Source organism: Equus caballus, chromosome 12, assembly GCF_041296265.1.
Source record: "Equus caballus isolate H_3958 breed thoroughbred chromosome 12, TB-T2T, whole genome shotgun sequence".
Classification (NCBI taxonomy): Eukaryota; Metazoa; Chordata; class Mammalia; order Perissodactyla; family Equidae; genus Equus; species Equus caballus.
Window position 1 is genome coordinate 46,369,217 of NC_091695.1, and position 26,543 is coordinate 46,395,759.

General features: G+C 57.0%; 1 protein-coding gene across 8 annotated transcripts in view; it reads left to right on the forward strand.

The window, feature by feature from the left end:
- Positions 1–26,288, forward strand: part of CTTN (cortactin) — a 35,790-nt gene extending 9,502 nt beyond the window's left edge. For 3 of the 8 annotated variants that reach the window (XM_001917711.5, XM_070228991.1, XM_070228986.1), the window contains 14 exons: positions 4–133; positions 4,171–4,281; positions 5,294–5,348; positions 6,226–6,336; positions 7,864–7,974; positions 8,508–8,618; positions 9,507–9,617; positions 10,962–11,017; positions 15,122–15,191; positions 17,491–17,639; positions 20,346–20,435; positions 22,569–22,740; positions 23,454–23,525; positions 24,891–26,288. In XM_001917711.5, coding sequence (XP_001917746.3) covers positions 4–133; positions 4,171–4,281; positions 5,294–5,348; positions 6,226–6,336; positions 7,864–7,974; positions 8,508–8,618; positions 9,507–9,617; positions 10,962–11,017; positions 15,122–15,191; positions 17,491–17,639; positions 20,346–20,435; positions 22,569–22,740; positions 23,454–23,525; positions 24,891–25,027 — 1,486 coding nt within the window. In that variant the 3' untranslated portion in view covers positions 25,028–26,288. Of the gene's footprint in view, positions 1–3; positions 134–4,170; positions 4,282–5,293; positions 5,349–6,225; positions 6,337–7,863; positions 7,975–8,507; positions 8,619–9,185; positions 9,213–9,506; positions 9,618–10,961; positions 11,018–15,121; positions 15,192–17,490; positions 17,640–20,345; positions 20,436–22,568; positions 22,741–23,453; positions 23,526–24,890 lie in introns of all 8 variants that reach the window. The other 5 variants (XM_001917710.5, XM_070228990.1, XM_070228989.1 and 2 more) reach the window with 2 other exon arrangements.
- The last annotated feature ends 255 nt before the right edge of the window (positions 26,289–26,543 follow it).

Genomic DNA, 26,543 nt, shown 5'->3' on the forward strand with positions numbered 1-26,543 from the left:
CAGCATTCACAAGCTGAGAGAGAATGTTTTTCAAGAACACCAGACCCTCAAGGAGAAAGAGCTTGAAACGGGGCCAAGAGCCTCCCACGGTTATGGAGGGAAGTTTGGCGTGGAGCAGGACAGGATGGACAAGGTGAGTGCACGGGCTGCTGGGCCGTGGGCCTGGCGGCTGTGACCCTGCACGTGGCTGGCAGAGAAGGCACTCAAACCTCCTCCTCAGATTAAAAGTTTTGAGTCAATTTGTTGAGGATGAGACTTGCCCAAAGTAGTCCTCTCCCGATTGACCCTACTGGTAAAATGCTCTCGCCTTTTAGAAACTCTTTTACGATTCTCAGAATTGCTGGAGAATGGGTGATGTGTAGGGGGACCCGCAGGCCAGCTCTGTGACCAGGACAGAAGTCCAGAAGCATCTTGACCAGATGTGTCGTCACCACTGCCCGCCATTCAACGTGTAGCCAGTTGTGTCAGTCTGCAGACCAGAGTCCAACCTGGGCCCCACTTCCATAACACGGGTGAAAATTCGGCCAGCGTGTGTGCTGCTTTCCTTCGTGCATTCAGTGACCTTCAGAGAGTAGACAGGCCCTCGGTGTAAAGTCACGCCCACCAGGCTGGGGAGCACTCGCTCTGTCTAAGGGCTACGGGTGGGCCTCTTGTGAGCCATCTCCGATAGAATTGAGATGTCCAGGGGCCGGCCCTGGGGCCGAGTGGTTAAGTTCGCGCACTCCGCTTCAGCAGCCAAGGGTTTCGCCAGTTCGGATCCTGGGCGCGGACATGGCACTGCTCATCAGGCCACGCTGAGGCAGTGTCCCACGTGCCACAACAAGAAGGACCCACAATGAAAATATACAACTATGTACTGGGGGGATTTGGGGAGAAAATAACAGAAAAATAATAATAATGAAAAAAAAGATTGGCAACAGTTGTTAGCTCAGGTGCCAATCTTTAAAAAAAAAAAAGAGAATTTAGATGTCTAAGTCCACGGTGATGGAGGGTGTTGACTGACTGTGTCAGCCGTTGACAGTACTTCAGGCCTCCCCTACCCTGAGAGAAGGGGCGTGGATCAGCTCCGGACGGCCGATTCCTCCCCGGAGAGAAGACAGAGTAGATGGCGGGGTGTTTGTGGGCTCCTCCAGGCAGGCAGGTCTTGACAGACACTGCAGACGTCCGCATGGAGGTGCGTTTCCCAGGCTGAGTCGTGCTAGGTGGTTCTGACCTCACAGATGTTTGCCTTTATTCTGCATCGGAGGAAGAGCGTCAGCTGGTGTTGGGTTCTGGCCTGTAATGCCACACCCGTTCGCCTGGTGCACGGATCGGAATCGGCGTCTGAGCTGGGCACCCCGAACCGGGTCTGAAATTAGCCTGGAGCTGGAGTCGGACAAAGAGCAAGCTGCAGGAAAGCGACAGGGTGTTTCCCAGCGTGCCGGCGTCGTTCCCGAGACATCTTGACGGGGCAAGTGGGAGCACAGTCATCTTTGGATTCTAACAAAGTCTGTGGCTTTTGGTAGTGCAGAGAGACAGATAGACAGACAGACAGGAGCCCGCTGTGTTCAGGGCAGTGGGGGGATCGAGTGGCTAGAAGCTCTCCCACCCCCAGCAAAGCCTGTGCTCAGGACCTTGGGGAGCTAAAGCAAGGAGAAGTTCATTATGAATCTGGGCCCCCAGCTCTGGGTTGGAGAAGTGACACATCGGGAAAATAACAAAACCGTGTCAAGGAAGAGCTTGATGACAAGACCCTTGTCATTTCTGGCTTCTCTGCTGCTGCGGGCCTGCCCCTTTCGCAGCCAGCCTCACTCCGCCTAGCCCCTGGTAATCAGGCCCTTCGAGTCCAAGAAGCTTCCCTCCTGAGCCCCTCCCACCCTGCCTGCCCACAGCTGCCCTCCCCCGGGCCTTCTCCCTGCCCTCCTCGGCTTCCGTCTGTCGTCATCGCTGCCACTGCCGTGGCCCGCTGTCCTTTCCTTGGAGGCTGTGCCTGTCCCGGCCCGGGAGGTCGCTCCGTGGGTGTCTCATGAGTGCCAGGCTGTGCTTCCCGGGCCGGTGCGTCAGCGGGACCTGGTGGCCCAGGGAAACGGGCTCGCCGCCCTTCAGCTGGGCATGGCGGGTGGTTGCCGTCAGAGGCGAGTCCAGCGGGTGCTGCTGCAGGCCCCGCTGCAGGCCCCGCGCCTCCCCGGTGCCTCTCTGCACCTTAGGGAAGGTCGCCCGTCAGCTCACGTGAGCATGATTGGACCCGTCTCCTATCGGAAATAACAGACTCCAAACCCAAACAAGTAGCCCTCAAGTCACTTGTAACGTGTCCTCTCCAGGAATTCAAACATCCCTGAGATCTCTGTGTTAAGAATGGAGGAATATGTGATAGAGACTTCCACAATGAAACACGTTTTGGGCAAGCACGTTTGCGAGAAGAACGAGGACCCGGAAAGTGCGCCAGCCAAGGGGTCCCGTCTGTGCTGCTGTCTGAGCGCCGCGCGCCCTTCCTTCAGGGGAGCAGGTGGCCGTGGGGCATGCTGTGGCTTCATTCCTCATCTTGCCACGTCCTAAAGCCAGAGGGTGTGTCCAGGCCTCGGGACAGCCCTGCCTGGCGCCGACTGTCTAATAACAAACGTGATTTTCTCAATACCAGATCAAGGGCAGTTTTGGGAATAAATCTGTTTCGATCAAAAAGCTGGAAAACTTGCCAAGTTGTGACTCGGGCTTTATTTTCAGAACAGTGTCTTAAAACTTCTTTCTGATTGACTCGTGCTGGAGAGTCCCTTCGACACGCTGCCCCCGGTGGTGGCTTTGTCGACGTCTTCTGGGTGAGACGCTGGAGGCCGCAGGTGGTGATGTCTGCCCCAGAGGTGTCAGTTGGCTGCGGACGGCAGAGCAAACCTGGGAAGAAGAGAGAGTAGCCCAGCTCTGACGTTGAGAACTTTACTGGTTTTTTTCACTGCGATATAGAAAGAACGGGCACTGAGTTGCCTACCGAGCGTCAGGATTGGTGTTGACCCTGCTCTAGTTGCATCCTGAACCCACTCGTTTTGTGAAGTTCTAGATAAATGAACTGGAAGTGCGTCTGCGGGGCGCTGATGGCCCCCTTACTGCAGAGCCACTGTGGCTGGGGCACTTGTGAGGCAGTGCGGACGTGCCCGAGTAAGGATAAGGGGTCAGATGTGCCTTCTTCATGCTCCACACTGGGTCACGTGTCAGTCACATCGCATGTCCTCACTGCCCATGAAGGGGTCCATGACCACTGTCCTCTCTGATGAAGGAGCCTGGGAGGTGGCGCTGAGCTCGAAGGGTGGGAGGACCCGTCAGGCTGGGCAGGGCTGTGGGCCACTCTGAGTTTGGGTAGTATTTTTGCTTTGCAGGCTGTGGGGTCTCTGGCAGCTACTGAACATGGTGGTTGAACGGCGGAAGTTGCCTTACACAACATGGAAATGAATAGATGTGGCCGTGTTCCCAAAGCTTTATTCACAAAGAGCTGGGGGTACTGGCTGTGGGCCTCGGCCCCGGTTTGCTGACCCCGCGGTGGAAAGCCCGAGGTTTACCGTTCGGGGGCCGCATGACCTGAGCAGGAGGTGGCTGGACCCGCTCCCTGCCCCGTCAGTGGGATGAGCATGGTGTTGGTGAAGCTGGAACGAGCCGATGCGGTGACAGGCCCTGCCCCCTTGGATGGGGTGTCCGCTCAGTAGGTGGTGACACTGAATGAGGATCATCACTAAAGCACGTGTGTCTGTAGTTCAGTTTGTTAGCAAAATCAGTATTTTTTGTCCTGTTTCCGGGTCATGGGGTATGAGAATGCCTCAGCTCAGCAGAGTGGCTGGCTTGCCCGCCATCTTCCTGTAGACGGGTCATAGGTGTCGTGTTGCAGGCACCGGCTCTGGTTTCTGGATGGGGGTTGGCCTCGTGGTCCTTTCTTCACGCCCGTTCATGTCAGGAGCCCCGCAGCCCGGGTTCTTGGGCGGCTTCCGGGGGGCCCGAGTTGGAGGGAGCACAGTGAACAGCTGCACCGGGGCCGCGACAGTGCAGGCCCCCAGCAGGCAGAGAACTCCCCCGGGCCGACTTCGTCCTGAGTGTTTCAGTAAGGAGCGCCTCGCTGGCCGAAGCCGGCCGCCCCTTAGACCCCGCACGGGAGGAAGTCTGTGTGGTGATGCTGGTGGGCGCCTAATACTCTGCGTTTGCAACCTGTTCTAGTCAGCTGTCGGCCACGAGTACCAGTCGAAGCTGTCCAAGCACTGCTCGCAGGTCGACTCCGTCCGGGGGTTTGGAGGCAAGTTTGGTGTCCAGGTGGACAGAGTTGACCAGGTGAGTGACGCGTCCAAGGAGCCAGGGCCCGGCGAGGGCACGGGGCCGCTCCCTTGAGATCAGAGCTGGCTGCCATGTTGATGTGCTGCCGGGCTTGTCCTCTTGAGGGAACATGGAGGTGCCCCTGGCTCTGGGACTGCAGGGGCCCCTCCTCCTCCCCAGATGCTCTGAGCTGATTGGCTGGCTGGGTGAGGAAGCGAGAGCGGTAAAAGCGTAAGGGCCTTTTTCACTGTTTGCTGTAGAAATCCCTGTGCTGCTGTCTGCTCATCAGAGGGACTTATATTTGCCCAGGAAGGTGCCGCTGGGGACCATATCCATCTACCCTCCCTTCATGGATGTCACTGTGACGAGTGATGTTCAGAGTAGAATCATCAGAGCGCCACACACGCCCATTTCCAGGGCTGCGCTGAGTGTCCAGATGCTGTCCGCCGGCTCTGGGCCTCTTCTGATTTCCTGACTCAGGGCTGTCACCCTGTCTTTCATATCACAGCATTGAGGGCCTGGCTTTGTACTTAGACCTCGGTCCACTTTCTGGCTTTGCTGCGCGGCAGCCGTGGTTCCGCGGCTCCTGTCTGTAAGGTGGGGTGGTGGCGGTTCCTGGGGCTGTGCATGCAGTGCACCTGGTGGGGCGTGCCTGATGCCCACTGCGGCGCCCATTCTTGTTACCGATGTTCGTGTTGCTCTTGGCAGAGCCTGTTGGAAAGCTCAGTTTCTCTGTGGCAGGAGGGAGTTGTCCCGAGGTGGCGGTGTGTGCCTAAAATCCTAAGCCAGACTCGCTGGGCGGCTGCCGGCCCCTGGGGAGGACGGGCCACCCACTGGGCCTTGTTGGTCGTTTTATGGCATGGAAGTTCAAACGCCAGAGCTTGGGGTGTTGATTAGACCTGCACTCGGCTTAGGAAATCAGAGCTCAAAAAGAACGTGGTTTGGTTTTAGAGATTTCCCGTGTATTGTGGACTCAGGTTAACTCTCAGAGGCATTTAACAACGCATGTCCCCTTTTGTTGTCACTGCAGTCTGCCGTCGGCTTTGAGTACCAGGGCAAGACCGAGAAACACGCCTCGCAGAAAGGTGAGCTGCAGAAGATGCAGGTGTGGGTGGGAAGGCCTCGGCGGGGAAGGGGCCGGGGCGTTTGAGGCCTCTTCCTGGGGGAGGGGTGTCACCGTGGGGAGACCCTACTCTCTCTCGTGGGTGGCTGTGTCATCTGGGTCCTGTGTGTGTTGTGGTCCCCATCACGCCCCTAGAATCCCTGGCGTCTCGCATCTCTCTGGTGCCCCACACTGCAGCAGAAGCTGCCTTCCCACCATCCTCGCAGTGTCGCCCTGGAGACGCTGGCTCTGACGTTGCTGGCAAAAAGCCAACTTCCCCCAAAGGATAGAAACCGCAGCCGTTGCGTCATCGGTGTTTTCCCTGCGCACGTGCGGTCTTTAACGCAGTGTTGGCGAATCTTTCTTAAGTCGTGCTGGTTTCATAAAGCCCTTTGTTAAAATGAAAGCTGGTCACTTTCCAAAGCATGCGATGTATGCTTTGCAAGTTTGCTTGCTTCTGCCTCCTGTGTGTCGTCAGATGACCCGGGGAGTGAGCGCTCTATCCCGCAGCGCTCCAGGGCCCGTTCTGGCGCATACGCGTTGGAGGGCGGGTCTTCTCTGGAAAGGGTTTGTAGCTGCGTAGCTTTCTCCATTGACTGACCTGTATCTGAGCGGTGAACTTCCGAGGTGGGAACGCAGTTCATGTCTGCCATCGTGAACGAAGTGCCCCTAACAGGTGAAAGGGACAGTGTAGACTGAGTCTGGCGTCACGCGTGGGTGACAGCGGGTGGCTTGTGTGTTTTAGAATGTGTGCTTGATCTCTTGCTGAGTCGCACCGTGAGTCGTTTCTGTTCTGGTTTAACCAAAGTGCAGGGTTAGCTCCTGTCTGCTCCCATGCCCACTGCTGCTTGTCTCCACAGACTACTCCAGCGGCTTCGGTGGCAAGTATGGCGTGCAGGCCGACCGGGTGGACAAGAGCGCCGTGGGCTTCGACTACCAGGGCAAGACGGAGAAGCACGAGTCGCAGAAAGGTCCGCCTGGGCAGCACCCCGCAGCCCGTCCACCGCGCGGCCTGCCCCCTCGCCGCTGCTTCCCACACGCTTACAGACATGCGCACTGGGGCGTTCCCCTGTGCACGGCGGGTCACGTTATAGTTACACAATTTTTTGACTCAAAACGGTTTGGCCGTTCTTGTTCCGTTCAGGTCAGTGTAGGGGTCTGTCGCGTTTTTGGTGACTGCTCAGTCCTCCGTGGTGGGAAGATCCCGTAGTCTACGTAACCATTCCTCTGTGGAATGTACAAGTTAGGTTATTTTCAATTTTCGATGTTAAAAGTCGACTGCATGAGTATTCTTATCCCTGTGTCTTATATACGTAAGTGGTTATTCAAAAGAGTAAATTCCTAGAAATATAATTGGGTCAGAGGACACTGAATTAAAATTTCGACAGATTGCCAGATTGTCCTCAGAAGCCGTGCTGGCTTCCTTTGCTGTGGCGGCCTCGCGGGTCACTTACTGCCGTCACCCAGCGAGGGCTGTAGGTGGAGGGCGTTAGATTCAGTCCCTCCTGCAGAGGCCATGAACCGTTGGTTCTCCTCATTGTTTTGTTTGGCCTGTACATTTAGATCTTTTAAAATGATTGCCAACATATAAAAACTGAGAGCTCACGTATTTAAAAAAATCCCAGGTTTCTTTAAAGAACAAAACCAAAACCCACCACTGGAAACCCCACCAGCTTGGCGTTTCTCCGAGGAGCTGGCTGTGGGCCAGCCCAGTGTCCCTTTGCCGCAGGCATCACTTCCGTTACGCCAGGTGGCCTGCGGCGCGGGGTCGCTGTCACTGCCTTCTCTCCCTCCCTCCTTGGAGCAGACCTGTGCTCCTCTGCCCCACGCGCACCCAGGTCCTCAGGACCTGCTGCTGGATGCCTTGCAGTCTGCACTGACTTCCTCCCCAAGAGGACTCTGGGGCAGAGGAAATGCCAGTCTGGGAGGTCGGGGGCACAGCCCCAAGTGCCTGGGCAGGCAGGCTCCTTGGCAGCCCCAGGCCTTTGCGGAAGGGGTTTGCTCCGCGCGCTCGTGCGTTGACGTGCCCACGATGGAGTCATCCTTTAGGACAGAGAGAACCATTCCACTGACGGAGCTTTGAGAACCAGTGTTTCTGGAGGGCGTTCCAGGTTTATCCTGTCTTTGCAGGCACCCCTGCATGCCTCTCCTTGTGCTGGTCCATGAAGCAGAGGGACCCATTAAAAGCCGGCTGCTCGGCTCGTGCTGATCCAGAAGCTTTGTAATAAACTGTTACTCCATGCTGTCTTTTGGAATGAAGGAAAGATGCTACAGTTATAAATCTGCTGTCTTTATAGGACTCTTCCTAGTCCTGTTATTACATATGAGCAAGACTTTTAGATATTTTCTGTATCAGTGATCTTATAGTGAGCCTAAAAGATTTTTGGTTTATATTTTTTTTAATTGAGTGTTAAAAGTACTTTCTTGAAGCCTGCTGGAATCCACAGCTTGCTCGCTGGTTGTGTTGCTGGCCTGTAAACTGCTTTCCTTGTTTTTAGATTACTCCAAAGGCTTCGGTGGCAAGTACGGTATCGACAAGGACAAGGTGGATAAAAGTGCCGTTGGCTTTGAGTATCAAGGCAAAACGGAGAAGCACGAGTCCCAGACAGGTGCCTGCATCTTACCAGCTCTCCAGCCGGTGACTGTTAACGGGACGGGTGGTAACCAGAGCAGCAGGCAGAGACGGAGCGTAACCAGCAGCCCTTAATACGGACATCTCTCAGTTAAGCAGCCAGCTTTAAAACAGCAAAGCAGAAACACAGCTGTTACATGAGAGATCGACTCTTGCCAGTTTTTTTGGCTCTGACACCCCAGCAGTGCCGCTTGTGCTAATAGTGTCGCGTGTGTAAGTGGTGGGACTGTGGGGCTCCGGTTGCTGCTTAAGCTGCATCGCTTGGCGCTGCTTCTGTGGGGTCCCGTCTGCGTTTATTCGGAACGCTGGGATTACAGATGGGGTCAGTTTCCAGACGCTGTATGAGGAGGGCCTCTTGATGAGTGTTACCTAAAGTTTTACCGAAGATCTGAGAGAGAAGGGATGAATTGAGCGAATTGTGTGTATTGACGTGCATTGAAAAACATGTTTTCTCTCTGTTGCCCGGGCTATCCGTTAATACCAGTTTGTGTCCTTTTTCTAATCCATTAGACTACGTGAAAGGGTTTGGAGGAAAATTTGGTGTGCAGACAGACAGACAAGACAAATGTGCTCTTGGCTGGGATCACCAGGAGAAATTGCAGCTGCACGAATCCCAAAAAGGTACCTTCATTTTGAATCTCCTACTTGGGATCGTTTCCCGAGTTTATTTCCCTTCGCAGGTCCGTCACTGTGCCATGTTTTTGCCGTGTCTCTGTAGCAGTGGTGTTCTGTCTTCAGTGTGGGAGGTTGTCGTAGCCCTCCCGTGATTTGAGGCAGCCCTTCAGCTAGAGGAGTGAGGAACCCCCGTCCCCTCCCACGGGAGGGCTCCCACAAGAAGGCCCCGTGTCACTGGGCTTCTGGAGCGCCGGTCACTGCCTGCAGCAGCTCCGGGAACGCTGTTTTCTGCCCTCAGGGGGCGGCCAGAGGGGCGACAGCGATCCAGTCCATGAATTGGTGCTGATAAAGCGTGCTGTAGGCTGTGGAAGGGGATGCCTCCTCTCTGCCCGGGATTGTGTGCTTTCCACAACAGAACCATGCCCCTGGGAAAGTAGCACATGGGGACGGGAGACCTCTGAGTGAGCCCCAGACTCACCCCGTCCTTTCAACCAGCACAGATGGAGGTGGGGCTGGTACGCGTTGCCGTGCAGTAACCTCGTGTATAACGTGTCTCTTTCTTCACATGCGCAGAGATGCGTTCTCTTGTCTGCAGCGTGGGTAGGACCTAGAAAGAAACCTCAAAGCATGGAGTGGCTTTCCCGAATTATTTGAAATACAGTTCCTAACCCGGTCTGATCTTGGCTGGAGTGTTCAGATTTTGAGTTTGCCCTCTAACCTTTGAGCCCAGTTTTGACTGTTGCTGAGCCTGTGAGCTGGCTCTGCAGCCCCCGAGCCTGGCAGAGCTTTTCCTTTCTCTAAATGATGTACTTGATTCCTGCCCATGCTCCCACGATTCTAACCGAACTGTGTTTCCTCTCTCGGTTTTCTCCACTGTTGCTTGTGGATTTCCAGATTATAAGACTGGTTTCGGAGGCAGATTTGGTGTTCAGTCCGAGAGGCAGGACTCCTGTGCTGTGGGGTTTGATTACAAGGAGAGACTGGCCAAGCACGAGTCCCAGCAAGGCACAGTTGCTCACCAGCCCCCACCCCCGCCTCCCCTCCAGTGCGGCCACTTCTAGCACAGACTTCCAGCCTCAGCCTTGCCAGCACCCTCTGTGCCCTCGAGGGGCACTCGGGCGTTGAAACCCAGGTGTATGCTGGAGCCATGGTCGCCTGCACTCCTCCCACCCCCATTCACTTGTTCCCTGGCACCATGGGGTTTGTGCTTGGCAAGACATGGCCGTAGTTTGCAGGGTGTGTTGCCCTAAAGCCATAACGTGGCTCCGTCCTGGAGTGGGGTGTCCCTGGTCTCCCAGCAGCCTTCTGCTGGAGCTCTTGCTGTTGACCGTGACTTACCTACTGAGTAAGCCACCTGACTGCCTCTGAGACGGGGAGAACCATGTTTAGTTCAGCCAGAGGCGCGGGGCACCGAGGGGCAGGGGCAGCCGTGTTCTGTGTGGTCTCTGTTTCATCGTGGTGGTGTTTTTTTGACCAGGGGTGGGAGGTGTTTTTTGTTTGTTTTGTTTTTTTGACGACACCACCTACGTATAACTTCCTCACACAGAGCTAAACGGTATGTACAGGAAGCTAAGAAGACACAGGAAATTTCTAGGTGTATCTGTTGGGAGTCCACACGGTGAACACATTTCTCCTTAGAGCAGTTATTTAATTGCTGTCCAAATTCGGACTTGGCCGTTAGAACCTGGACACACGAGCGGAAGACAAGGACGGTCCTCCTTGCCAGGGCAGAGTGTAGGCTCTGTCCCCAGGTTGGGAACACACGGCCGTGTTCAGGCGAGGGACGGCGGACGCAGCTGATCCGGTGCTGATCCGGCAGCCTGCGCGGAGACGGCCTTGGCTCTGCGTGGCCTTAACGCCGCGTGACGGTGTGCCTGTCATGGAGATCTGTGTTGCTACGTCCTAAGAGTTGGCTGGTAGAATTTCCCCATGGAATTTTTTTTTTTCTTTTAAAAAGCAAGAAAACAGCTGCCTCGAGCCTCTGCCTAGTCCTAGTAGGGCGGGAGCCGTGCCAGGTGGAAGACTGTGCTGTTGGAGTGGCACGCTGCCGCGCCTGTGCTGGGCCCTCGGCTCACTGCCTGTCAGCCCACATGGCACCCTCTGTCCCTCAGGAGAGCACGGGACGCATGCGCACACCCCTTTTCTGCTTTTCCCCTGCCTGTGTGCTGAACACCACGGGTAGAAACAAACTCAGCTTGCAAGTGAGGACCGCGCGGGGTGCGGTTCTGGTCTCTTTCTGCTCGGGGTGCGTCTTCTTAGGCTGTTTCTGGGTGTGTTTGCATGCCTCTGCCCCAGGCACCTCGCTGGTCCTCAGCCTAAGTGTAAGTGTTGTGTTGTGCCACTTTGCAGACTATTCCAAAGGATTCGGCGGAAAGTACGGGGTCCAGAAGGACCGGATGGACAAGGTAAGGATTCCAGATCCAGGCCTGAGTGTCTTCTGCTGCCGTGTTCGGGAATTTACGAGGTCCGGGAATTCGTGGAGCTCTTGGTGTGTCAGCGCACAGCTCCGTGGATGGTGTGGGGTGGGGTGTGGCTCAGGTTTTCAGATGCACAAACATTTAAGTCGGGCACGTGTCATCACTGATGGTGCTGATTGCTGACCTGTATGCCAGGCCTCGTCTACCGGTCACGGGCATCCTCTCTGGTACCCCACATGGTCGTGCTGTGGGGCAGAGACTGTTCCTGTCCCCTTTTGCATTTGGGGGTCCCTGGCCAGGCAGGCTCAGTGCATGGCCACAGCATAGCAGCAAGTGGCGGGGCCACCTTTGGAAGCCAGGCATTAGGCTCTGGGGCCAACACGAGACCCTTGAGGACATGTGGCTGTTTGAATCCAAAGTAGTTAGCGGTAAACCGGTTGGAAATTGAGCTCTTTGGTCACACTGTCCACGTCAGGAGCTCAGTAGGCACGTGTGGCGGTGGCGGCTCTGGGAGCGCGCGGGTCTAGAACATCTGTATCATGGTTCATGGTGGAAGGTCCACGGGACAGGGGCCATCTAGAGGCAGGTCCTGCCCACAGCACCGCCTCCCACGGGTGTCCCGGGGAACACACTTGTTTTCACTGGGGACTTTGTCACATGGTGTCGGATCTCTGAGAGTCAGTCTTAAGTGTATCAGACGGCCGTTTTTCTAGCGTACGGTCCAGCCATAGCAGAGTCTACACTTAGAGCGGGTGTGGAGTTGTCCACACGAGGACACGTGTGGCTTGTATCTCCTGAGCGAAGACGGAGGCCGTCCTGCCTGGTCCTGTGCCCGGCCTGTGGTCAAGGACAGCAGGGCCATTCCTCACGGAGTTCTGCTGCTGTCAGGCTCACAGCTGACCACACAGAGGCCGTCACCCAGGGGCTCCACCACGTGACCACGCATGGGCCCTGGGAGCATGTGGCAGGCCCAGGGCTCAGGCTGAGGGGCCAGAAGGGTCCTGGGGAAGTTAGAGGCTGGGCTCAGATTTGAGGGGTGGAGCATGCCGGGAAGATGGGCCAGGAACCTGGAGAGCAGGGACATAGCATGCAGGGGTGGGGCGGGGGTGCCACAAAGACTGTTAGGGGCTCACTTCAGAGGAGGGCCGATGGGTGAGGAGCTGGGAGGGACCATCTCGGGGAGCCCTGCAGACTATATACGTCTGGTTTCGTCCTTCATCAGATGAGTCCTGAGTGGCCCTCGAAGGGTTTGGCAGGCAAGTGACACAAACGGGATCTGTCTTGAGAAGCCCCTGGTCACGGTGTGGAAGTGGATTGTGGAGAAGCAGCGAGGCTGTGGCCCCAGTTAGGAGGTGGCTTCAGTGGTGTGAGCAGGGTGCGGTGCTGGCTCGGGCAGGGGCTCGTGGCAGAGGGAGAGCGGCACTGACCTCAGCGAGGCGGGAGGTAAAGCCCCCGGCTTTAAGGGTTGGCGGGGGCAGGCAGGACTGCCCCAGGTGGACGGTGGGCCTCTGCTGAGCTGGGCGCCTGGGAGGAGCAGGGGTGGGTAGCTGAGTCGGCTGTGGGTGTGTCCGGGGTGGGCTACCCGGCAGGGCAGGTGGACGAGAGTGCGGCTGGACCAGAGGCAGACGGCCACTGTACAGATGTGGATGGAGCCGGGGCCAAATCGGAGGCCAGGGGAGCCTGCAGAGTGGTGAGCGGGCCCAGGGACACACCTTGGGGGGCAGCAGGCAGGCTGGTAGAGGACACTGGGAAGTGCACCCAGCAAGGTGGGGGGAGCCCACAGGGTCTGGTGGTGCTGGTCTGAGGGTAGAGAGCTTCGGGGCAGGGGGGGTCACCTGTGCCCAGCAGTGCTGCTGGTGGGGGTCACGTCTGGGCGAGCAATGTGGTGGCCCCGGGAGTCCTGGTGAGGGCATTGTTGTGGGTGTTGGGGGGCAGGTTGGGGGAAGCTGGCCTGCGGGGACCCGCACCGTGTGGGGAGGGTCAGTCGTAGAGTCGGCAAGCTTGGGCCCGCTCTGCCCACTGTGGTCCTGTGAGCTGGGCAGCGGTCAGCCGAGGGGATGGTTCTGTTTAAGATGGAAGAGACCAGAACGTGTAGGGGAGCCCAGGCCGTAGACAGGCATGTGGAGGGAGACCGTGATGTGGTGCTGGTGGAGAATGTGGGGTCACTGAGACGCAGCCGTGGACGGGAGAGGCTGACGAGGGGGCCTGCGACCGAGCCAGGGTGGTGGCTTGGCGCAGAGGTTGGGTGAGCCTGTGTGTGACGGTGACTATGGTTCCTGTTGGTGGTGTGACGGCGTCCGTGTTGTCCGGTTGGAGGCCTGAGGCTTAGGAAGGTGAGGGAGCTGCGCGGGGTCCCAGGGACTTGCGTGTGGAGGGATTCGGGTCTGAAGTCCCTATAGGGGATGGAAACGGGTTGAGGGGTGCCCAGCAGGTGGGACCTGGGAGAGGTCGTGACCTTGAGTTGCCAGGCTGGACCGAGGGGAGGGAGGAGCAGGCGCCACGTAGAGGAGGGCGGTGAGAGGGAGAAGCTTCTAGTCGGCAAGCGGGTCTTGGTGATGGGGGCATGCTGTGGAGGAGGTGGGGCGCGGTGTGGTGGGGACGCTGCAAGCGAGAATGAGAGGTTGGGGGCCATGTTTGCTGGAAGCCCCCAGGTGACGGCAGAGAGCTGGCTCTGGGCAGCGTGCTGGAGAACTGGCTGGGCTGGGCAGATGGGGGCGACAGGAGGGGCCCATGGGGAGGGTGCTGACGCCCCTACCCCTGAAGCCACAGGGCAGGCAGGAGCCTGATGGGACAGCTGGGGGTGGGGGGCAGGGCAGGGAGTGAGTGTGAGAAGAGATTGTTCTGGAGAGAGGTGGCAGAGGCCCGGTCTGGTGGGCGGGTGGTCTGGGAAGGGAGAGGGCTTGGTCAGGGCAGCTGAGCGGTCGCACTCGGAGAGGGGGGCAGGGGGGCCAGGGTGGCCCGGGTGCCGGGTTCTCAGGCTGGCTGTGGCTGGGCATGGCAGACGGGTGGGTGGACAGCCGTGCTCTGGCCGAGCGGGGTGGCTGTGGAGGGAGAACGGGGCTCTGGGGGAGGGTGGGGGCCTGGCCCGTGTGTGCGACACTCAGCACAGGGGTCAGCCTGTGCCTGGACGGGAGGGAGCTGCCACTCACAGTCACCCTCAGACAGTGCCCGCTAACTTCAGGTCCACGTCCTCGGGACCCTGCTCCCCTGATTTGTGTCAGGAAGGCAGTGACTGTCCCACGCCCCAGGTGTGTCACTGGGAAGTGGTTGCTCACGAAGAAACTGAGGATGGCCCGTGGTTCCCAGAGCCTGTCTGCATCAGTGTCTGCGTCAGCATCAGCCTTGAAGGAGCAGCTGTCGCTCAAAGTGTCGTCTGACAGAATTGGGCCCCCGCACTCACGCTTGTGGGGGATGTGGACGGTCAGGCCAGGCGAGGCTTGCGGCACTGTGTCCCCTCCCGGGGCGAGGGCTAGTGCAGAACCCGCACCTGGTTTCTGATTGCGCAGGTGCAGATATGCTTCTGGGTTTTTTCCTGCTCTTTTTTTTTGGAGCAGTTTTAGCAAATTTGAGAGGATGGTACAGAGATTTCCCATATGCCCCCCGCCCCCACGACGCACAGCCTCCGCCACCATCAGCATCCTCCGCCAGCTGGGACGTTGGGTACAGTCCGCGAGCCTACGCTGACAGGTCGTCGTCACCAGAGTCCACGGTTGACTTTAGCGTCCACTCTTGGTGCTGGACGTTCTGTGGCTTTGCACACGTGCGTAAGGACATGTGTCCCCCTTGTACTGCCATACAGAGTATTTTCACTGCCCTAGAAATTCTCTGTGCTCCGCCGGTCCATCCCTCCTCACGCGTGTACTTTTTCTTCTCACGCTGACCCGTGTCGTCACCAGCAAGTGTGTGTTGTAACCTTTTCATGCCTCAGTTAACTTGCAGAACAGAAAAGGAGATACGAAAGCTTTGGACTCCCTGGTTGGTTCTTTCACAAGGTTGAGGGCAGGCTTTGCCATCTGGGTGAGGTGGCAGCCGTCACGGGGTGTGAGGAGCAGAGAACAGTGCCTTCCTGATGTTCCTTTCCTGTCTCGGTAGAATGCTTCAACCTTTGAGGATGTCGCCAAGGTGGCCTCCACGTATCAGAAGACCGTCCCTGTCGAAGCAGGTGAGTCCTGGCGGACCCCCTACCGGCACTGTGGCTTTTCCAGGAGGAAATTCCACGCTCTTTGGTTGTCCCAGGAAAATGCTCAGGGCAAAGGGTAGTTGGGGGGCTGGCCCAGTAGCACAGCGGTTGAGTTCGCATGTTCTGCTTCGGCAGCCCGGGGTTTGCTGGTTCGGATCCCGGGTGCAGACATGGCACCACTTGGCAAGCCATGCTGTGGCAGGCGTCCCACATATAAAGTAGAGGAAGATGGGCATGGATTTGAGCTCAGGGCCAGTCTTCCTCAGCAAAACGAGGAGGATTGGTGGCCGATGTTAGCTCAGGACTAATCTTCCTCAAAAAAAAGGGTAGTTGGCAGAATGTGCACCGGGAACACATGGAGCATGAGTGGAGAGATGGAGCTGAACGGGGTGATGGAGCTGAATGGGGAGCAGAGTCGTTCCTGTGTATTTTCAGGAAACAAATTGACTTCCCTTTTGAGGGAAGATCCTCTTTGTTCCTGCAGAGGGTCAGAGGCAGCTTTCCCACGCAGCGTGTTGTGCTCTCCGGCCGTGGGGATCTGCTTTGGTGGGTGCTTCCCAAAGTAGAGCTGGGTTAACTGCACGTGTGTGAGGGCCCTTCTCGCTGTTGGAACCGCGTTCTGGGAGGGTCCTGTGGCACCTGCTGCTCAGACACGCTCGCTGGTGCCCCTGGACGCGGTCGGCCCTGATGTGACCCGAGGGATGTGTTGTAGCGCCTGTGCACGAGCTGGAGTAGGCACTCTCTCCTTCGCTCCTTCTCCTCCTTGGGCCTGGTCCAGGCTGCCGCAGTCTGTCCTTTCAGGTGACTGCTCATGTGAGGGCCTCTTCTAGTCCAGCTGTCTGCAGGGCACACGTTCGGTCATGTGGGCCACGCACTTAAGGAGAGCATTGTTTAGTCAGGAAAATATACGTGCTAGAAGGGAGTGCGTTACAAATAGGACGCAGAGAGTCACCGTCGGTTCACTGTGGACGCCCTGGGCCTGCAGTTCTCGGACTTGGTGCTCCAAGCAGACTTTGACCTCGTAGGAGTTATCGAGGGCCCCAAAGAACTATGTGGGTTACGTCTACTGATCTTTACTTATTGGAAACTAAAACAGAGAAGTTAACATTTTATAATTCATTTAAAAATAATAAAGCCATTACATATCAGCATAATACTTTTATGAAAAAAATAACATTTTCAAAACTAAAATGCAGAAGGGTGGTGTTTTGTTTCTGTCAGTCCCTGTGGTATAAGACAGCCGACTTCTCCCAGCTGCTTCTGTGTTGTGCTAAGTCCTGTTGATGGAGAAAGTCTGGGCTCGCCCAGATCTGCAGCGGAGAGGGAAGGCCGTGTGAGGTCGTCGTGGATGCTCTTTGATGTGACACTCAGAACAGGCTGTGGTTTAGTGGTTTTCTTGAGGCTTGTTCTTCCTTGCACACCATGATTTTGTAACATGATGCATCAGTCGTTGGAAAATATTGGATCACTGAGTTACAGAGACCCCCGAAATGTTGCTGTGTCGTTCTGTAATACCGAAAAAAATCGTGTTTGTGAATACTGTCATCAGTGCTAGCACAAAGTCTTTAAGTAAAACTGGGAAATTGTCATGTGCACGGGAGCAGATACAGGTTTTCCAAAATTCTGATTTTGCTTGAAAGCTTATGTTTTCCCATTGACAACAAATGGTGCGGTTGTTGTTGACGCGATAGGCTTGGTTCGTTTATTTTGGAGGAAATGCGTGCTGAGTACCCAGTGTGCTTAACTACAGCCAATCAGTTATTTCAGGGACAAATCATGCTCCGTGAGAAGTCAGTTCAACCTGCGACGCAGACAGTCGCACAAGTGTCCTTCCTCGAGACAGCCGCTGAGCTTGGTGTGTGGCAGTGGTGCTGTCTGTGTCCCTCCTGTTTGTCGCACAGAATATTAAAGACGTATGCTCAAGGGTTGAGATTTACTAAAAATTAGTATTTTTTACTGCTTCATCAAGGGCGTCCTGAGGGAAAATTGGCTACTCCCCCCGCCGAGTATATGGTGGTAAAGAATACAATGATGTTTGGAATTTAAACTATTCCATGGCTTATGATGTTCATTGGTCCTGCCGAAAGTGTGCAATGGGCAGAAGGCACTGAGGCCAGTTCATGGGGGGCGGGCTGAGCTGGCGGCTGGGGGACATTTCCCTTCCATGTCGGGCGGGACCGATGGGTCCCCCCGGGAGAGGTCACGCTGGCACGGGGCTGTGGTCTGGGGAGATAGTAGTTGTGTTCTGACATCACACATAAATCTCTGCTTCCCTCTGCAGTGAACAGTAAAACAAGCAACATCAGAGCTAACTTCGAAAACCTCGCGAAGGAGAAAGAGCAGGAGGACAGGCGGAAGGCGGAAGCGGAGAGGGCGCAGAGGATGGCGAAGGAAAGGCAGGAGCAGGAGGAGGCCCGGAGACAGCTGGACGTGAGTGAGGACCGGCCGCCTCGCTCTCCTGCGCAGCGCGAGGGGACTGGGAACTCTTGGGCCCGTGGGTTTGGTTTACTCCTTCCTCGGTGGTCCAGGAGGTTTTCAATAGAGAACATGTGGAACTCCCGTTGGGCTGTCCTCTGAGGGACTTTAGCTTTCAGCTGCCCGTAGAATCAAGTCTTTTGACCGCCAGATTCTAGACAGTCGCCCTTGCTGGCTCAGAGCCCGGTAACCCTCGAGCCTGGCCTCCCTCTGTCCTGCTGTCAGCCCGCGTGCCCTCCGCTGAGCTCCAGTCCAGATGGTCTCCTAGCGTCTCTGTTCCCACCCGTCACACTCTGGGACGCGCCCTTCCCGGGTAGGAACTTGAGAATACAGAGGAATCCCCTGTGAGGAAGCGGATCTGCTCCTGCAGCTCTTGCTTCTGCAGCCTGGGTCTGCTGCCCTTTCCTGTGAGTGTTTGTAGTGTTTCCCACCAGAGAAGGTAGGAGCAGGAGCCTGGGAGGTGAGCCGGAGGGGTGGGCTCCTCCTTCCTCAACCTGTCCTAGGGGGGCTGGTGTCTGAAGGCTCAGGTCCCTACGTTCTCGCCTACCAACTGGGCGACCCGTGACAGATGAGCTCGCTGTTCTGTGCCTCATGTTCTGGTCCGTGAAATGGGGGTGGAGACACTCATCATGACTCTTTTTGGGGTAGTGACGAGGTAGAGTCTGAAGTCATGCATGCAACATCGATAAACCATAAAGGTGTGTTTAACTCTGTGGACGTTCTGCCCCAAATCATGGGGGGGAATGTTGAGAACGTGGATAATCGAGGAAATTAACATGCAATAGACAGAAAATGCCGACGCGGAGGACGTGAGTTAAATAAGCCCTGCTGTCTTACCACGTGCGGCGAAGTCGGAATAAGAGCAAGTTTTACGGTTACCATTTACTATTCCTTAATTGCTGGAAAACTTTTAGACATGTCTCCTTCAAGTTTTTAGTAAGCTGCTTGTAAGTTAGCTTTCTTTCATTGCAGAACACACGCTCACAGACTACAAGGCATTTTTTCCTGCTATCTTGGTCTTCTTTTCAAATAGTGCCCTCCTCATTTTTTGCCTTAGAAGTTTGACCCCTGCCATCTAAGTCGCCTCAGCATCCACAAGATGCAGAAGGGATGGGCTGCTTGAGAAGAAGAAAACTTTTGATCATCGTCACCTAACCTCTCTCCTTTTGAGGTTCTCCTGCTGTCCCTTCGGGTGTGTTGTCCTTCTCTGTCCCCAGCCCCTGCCACCCGTCTGCTCTCTTCCTCCTCCCCAGTGAGAGCGAGTCTCCGTCGGCACAGTACTGCTCCCAGCAGAACCCCCTGGGCTGTGGAAGGGCGCTGGAGCACTCGGCTCCCCGACAGCACATGTCTTCTGAGTGCTCCCTCCTGGCAGGCGAGGAGAGTTTGACTTGGGTCACGTACGCCTGACTCTCAGATCCTGGAAGCCCGCCTCTGGGAAGGAGTCTGCCTATACCCTGCCACCTTTGAGAGGGGCTGTCCTAGAGCCCGTGGCCTGGAGACATGTTTCTAGAAGTGATTCATAGACGAATCCGTGGCCCTGTGCCTCTGCAGTTCCCGGTCTCTCTGCAAGCCCACCCTCAGCCCGGCCGCCCAGCCCAGGCACAGCCCCTTCGAGGAGGCGCTCTCCTGCCTCAAGTACTCGTGGGTGGGTCCGAGTGACGTGTGGCGCTGGGACTCTCCTGTGGGGTGGGGAGGAGAGGGCTCAGATTCCGCTTCTGCCCCTCGCCGGCATGCGTCCCTGGGTGTGTGACTTACCCTCTCCGGGAGCTCAGTCTCCTCGTCTGAAACCTGGAGAAAAATCCAGCCTTCCAGCTGGCAGAACTCGTTCCTGTAGCTGCTGGATCAAATGACCACAAGTTTAGTGGCTTAAAACAACACTCATTTCCTGTCTATAGTGCTGGAGGGCAGAAGTCCTAACAGGTCAGCAGGGCTGCGTCCGTTCTGGAGGCTGGAGAGGACGACGTTCCCTGGCCTTCTCCAGTTTCTGGAGCCGTCCGCGTTCCACCCTCTGCTTTCATCACCACATCTGCTCTCTCTCTCACATGGCTGTCTCCCTCTTGTAAGACCCTGTGATGACATGGGCCAACCCAGATAATCCCGGATTGTCTCCCATCTCAGATGCCTAACTTCGTCGCATCTGCGGTCCCTTCTGCCCTGTGAGGTCACATGTTCACAGCATCTGGGGCCTGGGATGTCAGCTTGTTTGGGGGCCGTATTCTGTCCATGACAGTCCTCGCTCTGAGCCCCAAAGATTCATGTCCGTACTACGTGCAGAATACATTCTCCCCATTTTAAAAGTCTGAGTTCATCACAGCGTCAGCTCAGAGACCCAGATCTCATCGTCTGAATTGGGTTTGGGTGGGACGGGGGTTGTAGCTCGGTAGTGGTACTGTTGCCTTGCCGACTGCACAGTGAGTAAATCCTGTGGCTTATGTGGTGGCAGCAGGAGTATTACGGGCCACCGAGGTCCTAGTTCTTGAGAATACTTGACTGACTGCGTGACCTTCGCTCAGAGCAAAGTTCCCTTAAGACCTGCTGGTGTTCAGTCTCCGAGCTTGGTACTCTCTGCTCTTTCTGCTGGAGCCGTGTTGCCGCGGAGGCGGCCTGGTGACCCAGAGAGTCCTGGGCGTGTTCTGAGTGCTGCGTGTCTGTCGATCGCAGGAGCAGGCCAGAGCCCGGAAGCAGACCCCGCCCGCGTCTCCCGCTCCTCAGCCGGTGCAGGAGAGGCCGCCTTCAAGCCCCGTCTATGAGGTGGGTCTTCCGTTGTTTGTAAGTGAGTCTCTGGCTCCTTGCAGCCATCCCTCCTGGGGAAGTGCCGCCACCGCGGACGGCGTGGGCTCCCTCCTCAGCTCTGCTAGGTGCCCATCCACAGAGGGCGGCCTGGCGAGCAGCCTCCTGGTGCTGGGGCACGCTCCCGGGCACACGGCCTGCTTCTCACCTTCTCGGCCGTCCTCACTGGGCTCCTGGACGAGGCCCCCTTCCTCACGCAGCCCGCAGCCCCCGAGTGGGGTCTCCGGACACCGAGTGGATGGCTTCTGGTCCGGAGCTCACGTGGTCATGCTGCGTTTGCGCTGGCGCCCCGCTCTTCTAGAATCCGCATCCTGCGGCACCCAGCTGCCGCTCCCGCGTGGCCTCGCTTCACTGGAGCCCTCTCCACCTCTCCCCTCCCCTCAGCCCCTCTTGAACGTGTCTGCTCCAGAGCCTCTGTCCTTGGCCCTTTCTTCTCAGTTGTGTCGTCAGTGCCTTGTGCCTGCCTGTGTCCCCAGGGCCTGCTAACACGGATCCGCATGCTCTCTCCTGATCTGAGTTACTGAACTGCCTGCCTCAGCTCTCCTTCGCTCCGTCACGGGGTCTCCACATCTCCCTCTCTCGGGAGCACCCCTGCCACCACCGTCCATGACCATACCTGGCTGAGCCCCGAATTCCATCCCTTCTCTGGCCCTGTCCTGGTTCCCACACCTGTCTTCTCTCCCTGGACATTAGCCCTCAAAGATCATTGAGTCGCAGGGGATGAAAACTAACTCATCTCAGCTGAGGCATAAAGGGACGAGGATGCGGGGAGAGCTGTGGGCCGGGGCAGCAGGCCTGGCCTCGGGTCCACAGTCTCGTCACCACCAGGGTCATCTCCTTGTTTTGCTGTTCCCTCTGTGTGGCGGCCGTGTCCTTCTGGACTCCTGGGCAGGTGTGTTGGATGTAGCCTTATAATTCGTAATCCAATGGAAAACGGGGCCTTGAGCCACCCCCCCTCATCATGTTCCACTACTGGCCCGTCACTGAGCAGTTGGTTCTTGAGAAGGCCAAGATGGCATGCTGTCCCTGGCAGGGATGGGAGGTGTGTCCTAGATCAGCAGCCCTGCTGGAACCCTGTGCTGGGTGGGGCAGAGGTGGCGTTGCTGGAAGATAGGAGAATAGGGTGCTGCCAGTGTGGGATGCCCGCCGTAGTGCCCACCTGCTCACGGTGCCCCCGCATCACTAAGCTGAGGGTGCGGGCAGCCAGCTCGTGCCCCCACACCATGGCCTGGCCTTTAATCCTCCAGTCCATTCCCTTCGAATCCAAGGGGACCTTGCCAAAAGGAGCCTCTGGCTCTGTCCCTCCCTCTTTAACCCTTGAGTGACTCCTGGTACCTGGCCTGGAGGTGGAGTGCCCTCTCTGTGGCCTTCATAGCACCTCTCCCAGGCAGCATGCACTGTGCTGCTCACCCTCCATCGAGAGCTGGTGCCTGAGCGCCGGCCCTTCCTGGAGCTTCTCCCCATGCCCTGCCACCTCTGGCTCCGGAGGGCGCCTTCAGGAGGACCCTCGTTGGAAACACTGATGAAAGCCACCGTTGATGATCAGGAGTTCAGGACTTGGGTTCGAGCTTGGAAGTCCCGGTGCTTGTGACCAGGGAGTTGGTGATTTCCTCCTGCACGTGACCTGGTGCTCCCTCCCGCCCGCCCCTCCGCCAGAGGACTTGGTTAGGACAGAACCCGGCCGTCCGCGGCCTTGCCAGCTCTGGCCGTGTGATGGGGTGACATTGTGAAGCTGCTGGGTGGCCGTCGGAGGGCTGGGACCTGAAAAAGAAACAGGCCAGACCTGCCCCAGGCGACAGCCTGAGAAGCGCTCAGCTCGTGACAGCCGTGCGGGTTCCAGTTCCTGCAGGATTTGCGGGCGCTGGGGGGCGGTGAGGATGGGGGTTATTCAGGAAGAAGTGCCACGTGGTCCCTCTGAACACACTTAGCACGGTTAGAATCGAAGCCGTCTGCACACGTCGGCAGGTGTTGCCTCCTCTTCTCCGTGTCCATTTGCTCGGTCTCAGCTGGACCGAGAAGTGGTCCGTGTGTTTCCCTTGGCCGTGGCAGCGACCCGCCCGGCCCATGTGAACTGTCTCCCTGGCTCTTCCCCAGGATGCGGCTTCGTTCAAGGCCGAGCCGAGCTACAGAGGCCCCGTGAGCGAGCCGGAACCCGTGTACAGCACCGAGGCCGCCGACTACCAGGACGCCGATAGCCAGCAGGGTCTGGCCTACGCCCCAGAGGCCGTCTATGAAAGCACGGAGGCCCAGGGCCACTATCCTGCAGGTGCGGGGGGGCCCCTGTGGTGTTCCCCGGGCAGAGGGGGCCCCTGTTAAGTTGCCCTGTGAAAGTCGCCTTCTCCGATGACTGACCTGCCCCCCGCTGCCCTCCACTGTGCCTCCAGGGTCTTCGTCTCCCCTGGGACAGGCTCTAGACCCCAGGGGGTTGGCACAGCCTCCCGTGGGGGTTCCCGGAAGATCCCTGCTTGTGTGGGGATCTGGGAATTTTATAGATACTGCACTTGAACGAACAGTAAAATCAGTCTCTTATTTTTAAAGACGAGGTTTCCTTTAATCTATTTGAGCAGATTGAACACAATTCCCTGCTCCCAGCTGGAGTCACGTGAGCAGCAGTATGAGAGAGTGTCCCCACGTGAAGCTCCCCTTCTCCCCAGGGTGCCGTGGGGTGTCTGGGAGCCCTGTCTCCTGCTGGCCGTTGGCTTGTGATATGTGCTCTCCTGAAGTTAAAGTTTACAGGTTTAAAAATTATCCTTTGAAAACTGTCACTATCCCCAACCAGTTAGAGTTGGGACGGGGTGGATTTGCCCCTTAGAAGCTGGAGTCCTTTTCTTGACGGAGGGGGAGACGTCCCACAGTTTGTCTTCCCGAGTAGCCCTCAGCGCCCCAGCCTTGGAGGGGCTGTCGGACCGAAAAGGAACACGGCCAAGTACGTTTACGGGACGTGGGTTATCGCTCAGATCTCGTCTTGGTTTATTGCAGAGGAAGGCACCTATGACGAGTATGAGAACGATCTTGGGATCACAGCCATCGCCCTCTACGACTACCAGGCTGGTGAGAGGCGCAGCGTGCTGCAGACGGGGGACGGGGGGCAGTGGACACGTTGTGCTTCAGGAGCGTTGTCCAGGACTCCTCTCTTAAAGATCTGACTTTTAGAGTGTTATTATGGTTTTTAAAAGTAATTTGTTTTGAAATGATTTCAAAGTTACAGAAAGTTACTCCCATATCTCCCTCATCCAGCTTCCGTCTCTCCTTGTCTACATACATGCGTGCGCACACACACACGCACGCATATCTCTACACACACCCCTGCCATAAGCACAGTCCACCCTCCCAGTGAGAGTCCCCACTGAAACTGCTGACGGGTCACATTGACCAGCCGTCCCCAGAACTCTGGTCCTGTCGGGGCCGGTTCCTTGCGTTTCCCTGTCATTCCTCTCTGTCCCCTCCGATCTGGAGCAGCCCCACAGCCTCCACCTGCCCTTCCAGTTCTCGGCGTCTTTCGTTCTGGGGTGACCCCAGCCCAGCTGAGGCCACAGAAGCGCTGCATGCTCTTGACCCTGCCCCGCATCAGGGCACACAGTCTGTCCCTCTGTCCCGCGCTGTGGTGCTGACCGCCATCAGCAGGCCCATTGGCGCCAGCCACCAGCCAGCCACATTCTCCAGTGCAGTCACCGTTTCTCCCGCTGTGGCTGATGTGTTTGTGGATCCCCCAGGCCCTGTTCACCGTCAGACTTCCAGCTGCAGCCCCGTGGACACCAGCCCCGGTGGAGTGGGGCTGTTTCCATCCTTCCTTCTCATCGTGTTGTGGTGTTGGCGTTCTGCCATGGGAAGAGCTGTCCCTCCTCCCATTTACACGCGTAGACCCCTACGTTTGTTTCCCTGTGTGTGCATTCTGAAACTCCCGTGTCTGTGTCATTTATAAACTGTGTGAGTGTATCTTGGTACCTCCCTTTGCAGCCCGTCACTTCTTCCCGGCTCCCTTTTCATACTGTAGGTCCCTCCCCAGCGCCAGAAGCCTGGCTTTCAGGAGCCTCGAACATTTACTTTCTTGCCCCAACCACTTGGCCACCTCCACACCCCCGGGAATGTGGGGGCAGGCTTCTCCTTCCGTCGCGGGAGGGGAAGTGGGAGAAAGCGAGTGCCCTCCTGGGACCCCCTCCTGAAGGGTCCCAAGTGGTTCGGGCTGCGTCTCGTTTGGAGGGCTCTGCTGCACCCACGTGGCCGCCCGGGTCATGTGTGCAGATGCAGGCCGTCGCTGGGTGATGGAGACAGTGAGGCCTTCGCTCTGGGCCCCAGCGGGAGGCCGCCAGCTCCAGGAGTGGCTGCGTAGGGCGCTGGTTCCTAACGGGCCCTGCCCTGACCAGCAGACCAGGAAATGTCGGATTTCACCGTCGCTGTCTTTGTTCTCTTCCCTAGCGGGCGACGACGAAATCTCCTTCGACCCCGACGACATCATCACCAACATTGAGATGATCGACGACGGCTGGTGGCGCGGGCTGTGCAAGGGCAGGTACGGGCTGTTCCCGGCCAACTACGTGGAGCTGCGGCAGTGAGCGCGGCCGGCTTCTCGCGGCAGACCAGGCCTGCCTCCGGCTGGGTGTGCAGGGTCGGGGAGGAGCCATGTTGCTTTTATATTTAATACTTTTGCTGATGCTTTTGAAATGTTTATGCCACAGAATTTGCTAATATATTGTAGTCATCTTCCTTAGGAGGACTCTGGTAATTGTTTTATGCGTTGAAGGTATTTTCTTTTTTTGCTAAATTGACTGTCATATGGAGCCGCTTCAGGGACCTTGAGTCCTCCTGAGGGCGTGTCGTCCTTGTCCCCGTTGTCAGCAGTCAGGACCCCCCGTGGCAAACGCGGGAGATCCTTCACTCCATCGTCTGCCGCCCGACAGCGGCCCTGTGGGGTCAGGCCGGGTTGCCGTTCTTGTAAGGGAGTCTCCGCGTTGGGAGGAAGAGGGAAGGGCCTGATAGGAAGTTGGAGTCGAGGAAAACGTGAGAAAGTGCAGTAGCTTTAATGTCAGGCGGCGAGGCCTTTCGTACTGTGAAATCCCACGGTGTTTGATGATAGTAGCAAAGACCCCATCTCACTTCTCGTCCCGCCTTGTTTGTCATCTCCCCTAACACCCCAGCCACCTCTCCTCCTGCCCCCGTGGCACAGTGTCACCTGGTCCCTTAAAGTCTGCCCCTCCACTCGTCTCCTGCCGCGGGCCCACCTGAACGGCTCCGGGTCTGCAGGCCTTGCCTCGTGTGTCCTTGGCTGATGTCTGGTCGTCCCTCGAACACGTCTGCAGGCCCCGGGCCGCCGGGCCTGTGTCTTTTGTGCCGGCACAGGGCCCCTTCACTGTGGGAAGGCAGGGGCCTGCTCTGTTGTAAACTGCCAGAAGCATCCTTCCCATCAAGGGAGTCATCCACTTTCTGCCAAAATATCGTGTTAAATGACAGTAAAATTTGACTGATTGACTTGGCTAAAAATACGAAGTGAACAAGAGTGGGTGCCCTGGCCCGAGATGCCCCGGGCGGCTGCTCTCCATGGACGCTGGGCCGGAGTGTGTCTCCCCGAGAGAGTGGGAGGCCCGGTCCGCGCGCGCCACACGGGCGGTGTCTTTCCGGAAGTCGGTGGCGTCTCGGGTGTCCGGGACAGTAATGACTGTGAGGATGAGTTTTCTTTCCTGAAGTGCATTTCTGCATAATCCTTCCTTCACCACAATTAGGTCGGGTTTATATGCAATTATTCTATCTAAATTTCTGTACCACCTCATAGGTATGATTTTTTTAATTAAATATCTGAAATAAACTTGTTTTGATCCACTTGCTGCTGATTCGCTTGGTGCTTGGTCACTTTGTTCGATACAGAGGCGGCTCTCCCGCTCTCCCGTCCGCGCCCCGCTGCTCCCTGACCTCGTGGGGCAGCCCCCTCCACGTATCAGCTCTGGACCAACTGGAGCCCCTTGGAAAGAGGCAGGCTCCTGCAAAGGTGTGTTTTAGGAGGTGAAATGTATTTGCTCTCTTGAATTGTCAGTTTTTCGGACAAAGATTCCAAGCAAAATAAAAAGCGTTATGTTT